General features: G+C 38.1%; 1 protein-coding gene across 1 annotated transcript; it reads left to right on the top strand.

Moving 5' to 3' along the window:
* The first annotated feature begins 6,863 nt into the window (after window positions 1-6,863).
* Window positions 6,864-8,990, top strand: LOC110442440 (myb-like protein X). The gene is made up of 4 exons (XM_021486048.1): window positions 6,864-7,576; window positions 7,727-7,900; window positions 8,132-8,305; window positions 8,375-8,990. The coding sequence occupies exons 1-4, from the start codon at window positions 6,864-6,866 to the stop codon at window positions 8,988-8,990; spliced, it is 1,677 nt and encodes a 558-aa protein (XP_021341723.1).
* The last annotated feature ends 229 nt before the right edge of the window (window positions 8,991-9,219 follow it).

The raw sequence follows: 9,219 nt of genomic DNA, 5'->3' as shown, positions 1-9,219 counted from the left end.
AGGCTTCTCATTCGTCTGGCAACTTATCGGAATCTCTGCCTTCAACTTTGCTTGATGACACAACACAGGCTTCGCATTCGTCTGGCAACTTGTCGTAATCCTCGCCTTCAACTTTGCTTGATGACACAACACAGGCTTCGCATTCGTCTGGCAACTTACCGGAATCCCTGCCTTTAACTTTGCTTCATGACACAACACAGGCTTCTCATTCGTCTGGCAACTTAAAGGAATCTGAGCCTTCAACTTTGCTTGATGACACAACACAGGCTTCGCATTCCTCTTGGAATTTACCGGAATTCCAGCCTTCAACTTTGCTTGATGACACAACACTGACTTCGCATTTGTCTGGCAACTTAAAGGAATCTGAGCCTTCAACTTTGCTTGATGACACAACACAGGCTTCGCATTCCTCTTGGAATTTACCGGAATTCCAGCCTTCAACTTTGCTTGCTGACACAACACAGGCTTCGCATTCGTCTGGCAACTTACCGGAATCTGAGTCTTTAACTTTGTTTAATGATGCCACACAGGCTTCGCATTCCTCTGGCAACTTACCGGAATCCCAGCCTTCAACTTTGCTTGATGACATAACACAGGATTCACATTCATATAGCAACTTACAGAAATTTAAGCCTTTAACTTTGCTTGCTAACACAACACAGGCTTCGCATTCGTCTGGCAACTTACTGGAATCCATGTCTTCAACTTTGCTTGATGACACAACCCAGGCTTTGCATTCATCTGGCAACTTACAGGAATCTGAGCCTTCAACTTTGCTTGATGACACAACACAGGCTTCGCATTTGTCTGGCAACTTACTGGAATCCATGCCTTCAACTTTGCTTGATGACATAACACAGGCTTCTCATTCCTCTGGCAACTTACAGGAATCCCAGCCTTCAACTTCAAAAAATAGTTGCGACTGGACATCACAGCCTTTTGGTTCTAATTTCGACCACGTTTTGCCAATCTCTATTGATTATGATCAAGGAATATCATCATCATCACCAATTTATCCAATACTTGATCTTGAAAACAAAATATTTGAGGAGAATATTGATTGCAGTGGTGTGGATTTTCTTTGTATCGCCAATGAATCGGATAGTTCAGATTCAGGTCCTTACGTTGCCAAAAGGAAAACCGCTAAAGAGATTTAACAAATAAGGTATCTAATGAGAATGAAGAAAACCAACCAATGGAAGATGAGAATGAAGAAAGCCAACCAATGGAAGATGAAGTACCTTTGAGTGACGAAGATGAGAACATTAGTAATGAGGATGTTTTGGGAGATAAAAAAGAGAAGAATATCTACGTTAAACGTGTGATGAAAGTTAAAAGTACAGAAGCAAAAACTAAGCAAAAACGAAAAGGTTCAAGGGTGTATAATTCGGATCACTGCTGCCTTTATTGCAAACTAATGTTTCAACACATTCGGATTCACTTGAAATCGAAACACTCAAAAGAAGAAGAAGTGTCAAGTGCTTTCAATTCCAAAAATCCTAATGGTAACCATGAATGATTACTATTAAGAATGAAAGGAGATGATGCTCACAACTTGGATGTTGTAAAGAAGGAAGCTGATGAAATACTTAACAGAAATACTTAACAGTATGAGAAAGAATTATCGAGGGCATAAACATCAAATTGATGGAGCCCCCGTACGACAAAGAAGAAAAATATAATGTTTCATTCTGTTTTCACATATTGTCATGCATGTTATGTGGGATTTTACATGTGCTGAATGAAGCATTGTGTTAAATACTGTGGAAATCTTTCTTTCCAAAATTATTGGGCAAACAACATGTCATTTTGCCTCATTTCAGGCACTAAGTGAGCTTATGCCGTCGCGCGGCGTCCGTCCGCTCTTATGAGAGGTACATTGTGGGGTACTTTTTCTGTCCAAATAGTCATTGTGGGGTACTTTTAGCATGTGGGGTTAACCCCACAAGTTTTTCTCGGATTTCTGTCTGAATGGACACTATGGGGTAGTACAGTGAATTTCAAAAGGTACCCCACAATGATTGTGTCCAACTGCATGGACATGTCTATATGCATTCGCTATGTACAAGACCGTAACATAATCTTCCGAAAAATCGGTCTTGGATAAAGTCCGATGTCATCCAAACAGAGACGCATGCACGCGTCACGAGTGTTGTGCTATACTTCCGGTAGTCAACTTGACACAATATCGATGTCTTTTATTGACAAATAGATATTGGCGTACAGTCATTAATACACATACATATTGCAAACATACATAAGATATCATTGAAAACATTGGTAATAATTATATATAATGACATTCCGTCAAATTCCGTGTTACGAGTTGCCTAACATTACGTTTTTGTTGTTGTTATTTTCCTTCGCTGTGCACGCATGCGCGCGGGTTTACCGGTTTACCTACAAGGAATATTTGCCGAGCTGTGTTTGTGGTGACTGGCCTGGTAAGTGTGAACATTTCTTCTTTCATTTGTAACATCATAGCAGAGTTACAGCGATATTTCATGAATAGTGCGTGATACGAAGACCTTCTGATACTTACTTGTTTATATAATTACTGGTAATCATAATATTTTCTGTGTGTTTGGTTGACCGGAAGTGATTTTAACTGGAGACTGCTCGTGTTTTTTTGCATGTCAACTCGGATAAACAAGTTTTGCAACAGTCCTTTCCATTCCTCATGTATAAGAATACTTAGTATTGATTACGAAACTAATTTCTTTAAAATTGATGTAGTTTTAATCGATGAATTCCTTGAAAAGATCGTTCGATTATGGGTAGAGTGAATTTTCGAGTCGTCCTTGACGCGAAATGGCCGGCGAAGAGACACACATCATCTACTTTATATCGTACTCCAAGCGATACGATCTGCGACGAGTTTTATCATATATTCTGTGGAGTGATTTGCAGTGTTCATACTGTTCTAAGATTGTAGATTTCAGTGAACTTTATGGCATTAAAACTAATGCCACTGATTTTGTGCAGGTTCTGTCGTACTGCAACTTTCATAAAATCAAAATTGAGATTGAACTTATACAGGAGTAGAATGCATTCTCGATCTTCAATAGTAGTAGAAGGTGATCAAAAGTTTATAATATTATCACTGAAAATATATTTTTGTGGAGTCTGGTCGTTTCTGTTTAGCAGGTTGGGCATTCCTTGTATTTTGCGGTTGAATGCACTTGATTTCTACTTTCAGTTTCCTATATAAAAAATGTGAATTTTGGATTTTACTTTTGTTATTGAAAACCGCTAATCTTTTGGTTATTACAAACAACGTTTGGTTAAAGAGTTTTTTGTTTTACGACGTTTTCGTGACTTTTGAAGCTTCCAATTTTCAGACGATTAAAAAGTCATGAAATACAACAATAAACAAAAACTGTTCAACCAAAACAAATCCACTTGTCCGAATTTTCAGCAACAATTTCATAAATGATCCATTGACATAGACTCGATTATTAATATGATATGTGTATTCAGTTAAATAATTTTATTGATTTTCACAAACTTGGCCTGGTCCACCTGTATGAAATTTTATGCTTTCACAGAAGACAGATACAACTTTATTTCATTTTTTTTAGGTTCTGGTTGCCATTTGGATACATGGTTCCTATTGTGTTTTTGTTTTTTCATTATGGCTTTTATAAATGATATCCCTTTTGGTTTCCTTGGTTTTCTTTCAAACTTTCATTTCTCAGAGGCATGTTCTTTCTGTTCAGACTTTAATTTTGATGTTTTAGAAATTGTTGTTAACGGTATTGATTATTTGGTTTTCTTTTCTTCTGTTGAATTTGATGAATGTGTTATGTTCTGTGCCAATTTTGATTGTATTGCATACAAGTTGGCCTAATCAAATAAATGTAAGCCATAATTGTAACACTTATTAACATTTCAAATTTGTATGACTCTCTAGATAAGATTGGTTGCAGTATAAATTACAAAACCGTCTCCATCACTTTGACATGTTTAACAAAGTAAAAATGGCATGTGTCTACTTTCGTTTTCAAATTCAACTTCGGGGTAGTGATATGTAACTGTTTGGTGGTGGATAGAATTAAATTATTTACATGGGTAGCCGAGTAAAGGAAAAATTGCCAATTTAAGGAATCGTGGAAGTTGGGGCAAGAAATTGAGAAATATGTAATATAAGGTGTTGTGTTAGAAAATCTGCTTTATTTTTATTCCCATGTTTCCCATGTCAAACCTGTGTGACTGGTCGCTCACCCTTTGTACAATTACATATTTTTTCTGTACTAGTATTAAGATATTCTGAATTTGTTTTGAAGATTGCGCACTGTCGCTGACCATGAAGTTTGCTTGGGCCCGCCTGCCCTCCTGCCTCAGGATGCGTTGGCCTGTCAAAAGTATCTCGGGGACCATGGTCTACTGCAGAAGTGATGACGCATGGTAAGATACTGTAGTTCAGGGGTCGGTAAAGTGTACACATCTGTGATCTCAATTCTTGTGTAAAAAAGGTTGTCTCTGTGATTGATTTGCACCTGTTGTTTGATTAAATTGATTTAATATATTTATAATCTTGCATTGTGCATAATATATCTATGTGGAAATTCATAATGCAATTAAGTTGAAATTTTGTTTAGGCTTCACCTGCGTAAAGAATCCGATATCCAACAATTTGTTGACAATACAGACATTGAGAAGTGGAAGGCAGTTGGATTAAGTAATTGTTTAAAACTGTTCAAAAAGAGTTACAAGTATACTTTTTGGGCATATCAAATTAATTATCTGCTTCTCAGGCCCGCACACATTTCATTTTAGGGTGCCAGATTGCCAATTTTATTCCAAATAAATAAAATAAAAACAAAGGTTTGTCATTGATCAACTTTGCCATTGAGAAACTTACAGTATTAATAGTATTTGAGAAACTTTGTAATTGGTTGACATTATATATCATATAGTATATACCATTCATGGTGTCTTGACAAATTACACACTGTGCTGCTTGCTGTGTTTTTGAAATTTCGATAAAAAAAAATTAAAATAAAAAAACTCATTTCTTTTGTCCACTAAAATTAAAAAAATAAAATGCCTCCCTCCCTGATCTCTTTTCAGAAAAAATGGCCTGAGAACCAGATAATTTTGTATAGCCTTAATGTTGTATTACTTTGTTGATGTTGCTGTTTTTTTATATTTTTTAAGGCTGTCATGATTTTAATTCAAAAATCAATACTGTATACATTCTTATTGCCGTCCCCTTCATACTTAGTGCCCTTTAAAAAATAAACACATCCCTAAAAGTTGTTAATAAGTCATTGTAATTCTAGTTTATTGTTTAAATTTACACCTAGACCTATTCATGAACAAACTCTTCAAGCACGTTTTGTTTTTGCAGTTGATGGTTTTTTAAGTTAATGTATCATGTTGAAATTTAAAGTTTAAAAAATCCTTTTATTTGATTTCAACTTAACTTAAAAAAATAGTTGCACTGATGCTGTGTTTTTAATTGGCTCATTTTATGTGAGCTTATTTCGTGGTGCGGCGTCTGTCGTCCGTCTTCAACTTTTCCTTTAAAAGACTAGTTCTCATGAACGTCTGCATGATTGTAACCAAAATTGGTGTGAAACTGGCACAAGTGGATCATAATTTGTATAAATGAAGTTGGTGCGCCCCGGGGCGGGGCCTCATTGTGCAAGTCCATTTCATTTTGCTGGTTGCCTGTAACATTCTAGTACACATGTGTTAGTTTAATATTTTTGTCTGTTGTGTTACACAAACTACAGTACCTCAAAAACTCTTTAATTCGGTCAACATTAATTTTATATCAAGTGATGCATGCTGATTTCTTATCATTCTTTCACCACTGAAATGACAAAAAAAAAATGGTTGAAATTAATATAAACCTTTGCTCTGTCTGCCTAGCTCTTGGCTAAAATCCAATATGGCGACTTGTGAATGTGATGAACTGCAGCTGAACTGCTATCCTATGGCTATTTTTCTAAGATTTAGAGTAAAGTAATTTTATGGTTGTGTTATTGGTTACACAATTCAGTAACATTTTTTGCATAGAAACCTAAACGTGAGCAATTACCCGGGGAATCATCCTGGTAATTGTGACAGCCTTACTTTTTTTCTCAGTTCACCCGAGTAGATGTTGTGAAAACAAATTTTGGAAAACAGCTAGCCAGAGCTGTTTTCATGGACATTGGAAAATATAATCACCATAATATTGTGCTTGTAATGTTTGGCAGCAAAGATTAATCTAGAATTAAAGTATGGGTTTGAGAGATATAACCTTGACAGACATGGAAAATAGGAAAATGTAAAAGGAAATGTACTTGATCGACAAAACTGGTCTTTTCATAGCCCTATTATATTTTATCATAGTATCCGTAATGACTGATTGCTCGGGTGGATTTTGACCATTTGTGCTTTTAATGTTTGTACGTTGCTGGTTTATTTTTTGGTTTATAGTCCAGATTTGTCCCCAATTTGTGGGACAAACTGGATAGGAGGTTACGGCGGCACCAGAATCCCCCTGCCACTCTTAGAACAATTAAGTACTGTCTTATTGGAAGAGTGGAACAGCATTCCAATGAGGATTATCCATACGCCGATTAACTCCATGCACATTACTATGGAATTATTGGTCAACAACTAATGACATTTTTGGAAATTTGTTCATTAAGGATAGTTTTTTCTAATGCGTTACTTTAAATCACCACAGAAGTTTACCCTGCGTTTCTTTATCTCGTCATTATATAATATTCAAGTTGCATTTCATTTAACGATTTGTATTTTATTATGTTCTAGGGTGAAGAGAGAAAAACAATTTGATTAGGAAGGGGGTCAGTAAAATGAAAATGTGGTGAAAGTATGTTAAAACATTTGTTTTCTCTTGCAGAATGTCTCAAAAGAAAACCTTTGACACCGGAGGCATTCCTGAACGACTCTTACAGTGGGTGCTGGAGGGTTTAAGAGATGGGACAAGAAAAGATGAAGGCAATATTGATGGGTGCATGTCAATGGAATATGAAGATGATGATGATAATCAGGTGGAAGAATCAGAAGAACGTGAGGAGGATGACCGTGACGTTGACCCAGGTTATGAACCCCACAGTAAAGAATTGAAGGAGGTGGAAACATCGGAAGAACGTAAGGAGGACGACCGTGACGTTGACCCAGGTTATGAACCTCACAGTAAAGAATTGAAGGAGGTGGAAACATCGGAAGAAAGTGAGGAGAATGACATTGACGCTGACCCAGGTTATGACCCCCACAGTAAAGAATTGAAGGAGGTGGAAATATCAGAAGAACGTAAGGAGGATGACCGTGATGTTGACCCAGGTTATGAACCTCACAGTAAAGAATTGAAGGAGGTGGAAACATCAGAAGAACGTAAGAAGGATGACCGTGACGTTGACCCAGGTTATGAACCCCACAGTAAAGAATTGCAGGAGGTGGAAACATCGGAAGAAAGTGAGGAGAATGACATTGACGCTGACCCAGGTTATGACCCCCACAGTAAAGAATTGAAGGAGGTGGAAATATCAGAAGAACGTAAGGAGGATGACCGTGATGTTGACCCAGGTTATGAACCTCACAGTAAAGAATTGAAGTAGGTGGAAACATCGGAAGAACGTAAGGAGGATGACCGTGGTGTTGACCAAGGTTATGAACCTCACAGTAAAGAATTGAAGTAGGTGGAAACATCGGAAGAACGTAAGGAGGATGACTGTGATGTTGACCAAGGTTATGAACCTCACAGTAAAGAATTGAAGGAGGTGGAAACATCGGAAGAAAGTGAGGAGAATGACATTGACGCTGACCTAGGTTATGAACCCCACAGTAAAGAATTGAAGGAGGTGGAAACATCGGAAGAATGTAAGGAGGATGACTGTGATGTTGACCAAGGTTATGAACCTCACAGTAAAGAATTGAAGTAGGTGGAAACATCGGAAGAACGTAAGGAGGACGACCGTGACGTTGACCCAGGTTATGAACCTCACAGTAAAGAATTGAAGTAGGTGGAAACATCGGAAGAACGTAAGGAGGATGACCGTGGTGTTGACCAAGGTTATGAACCTCACAGTAAAGAATTGAAGTAGGTGGAAACATCGGAAGAACGTAAGGAGGATGACTGTGATGTTGACCAAGGTTATGAACCTCACAGTAAAGAATTGAAGGAGGTGGAAACATCGGAAGAAAGTGAGGAGAATGACATTGACGCTGACCCAGGTTATGACCCCCACAGTAAAGAATTGAAGGAGGTGGAAACATCGGAAGAACGTAAGGAGGATGACCGTGGTGTTGACCAAGGTTATGAACCTCACAGTAAAGAATTGAAGTAGGTGGAAACATCGGAAGAACGTAAGGAGGATGACCGTGGTGTTGACCAAGGTTATGAACCTCACAGTAAAGAATTGAAGGAGGTGGAAACATCGGAAGAACGTAAGGAGGATGACCTCGACGCTGACCCAGGTTATGAACCCCACAGTAAAGAATTCAATGAAGTGGAAGAATCGACTGAAATTATTCCAGGCAGTGCAGATGAATCTGACAATTCTGACATTTATCCAGCATTGAAGTCACAACCGATCATCTTCCAATCACAGCCAATGGGAAACAAGAAAGCAAAGAAGAGAAAAATCGAGGAAGATGAGGATGAAAATCAGATTTTGGATGAAAGCGAAATTGCAAGAGATCTGAAGAATCCCAAAATTTACATCAGACTGTTTGAGAAAAACTCGCACACAATCAAAGGGAAACGGAAGAAATCGGACCGAGTGTACAATTCAGCTCACCCATGTCCTCTTTGTGACAAGTGTGTCACAAATTTTTCACACCACATTCTTTCTAAACAGCATGAAAACGAAGATGAGGTCCTAGAACTAGGTGACAATCCAGCAGAAAGAAAACGGAAAATCCAGCTGCTACGTTTGAAAGGTTCACATGTCCACAACGTTAAAGTCCTCCAAAAAAAAAAGCGGGGAAGTCTTTATGTTGAGGAGATCATGCACAGTGGCCAATAACGAAGAGGACGACGAAGCAGAGGAGACAGAAAAGGAAAATGACTCGCGGTTCTCTGTCGACAGGTATGGGCCATGTCCACAATGCCTAGGATGGATCCTTCAGTGCTCAGTGAAACGCCACCTTAAGACTTGTTGTGGAACTGATTGTGATCAATATTTGAAGATGAGCAAAGGAAACCTCATTGTTCAGTCCGATATCTTGGCCGAAAAGATGGACAGCAGAGCCTCT

The sequence above is a fragment of the Mizuhopecten yessoensis genome, unplaced genomic scaffold (assembly GCF_002113885.1).
Source record: "Mizuhopecten yessoensis strain PY_sf001 unplaced genomic scaffold, ASM211388v2 scaffold716265, whole genome shotgun sequence".
In the NCBI taxonomy this organism is placed as follows: Eukaryota; Metazoa; Mollusca; class Bivalvia; order Pectinida; family Pectinidae; genus Mizuhopecten; species Mizuhopecten yessoensis.
This window is presented reverse-complemented; position numbering and strand designations above follow the sequence as displayed.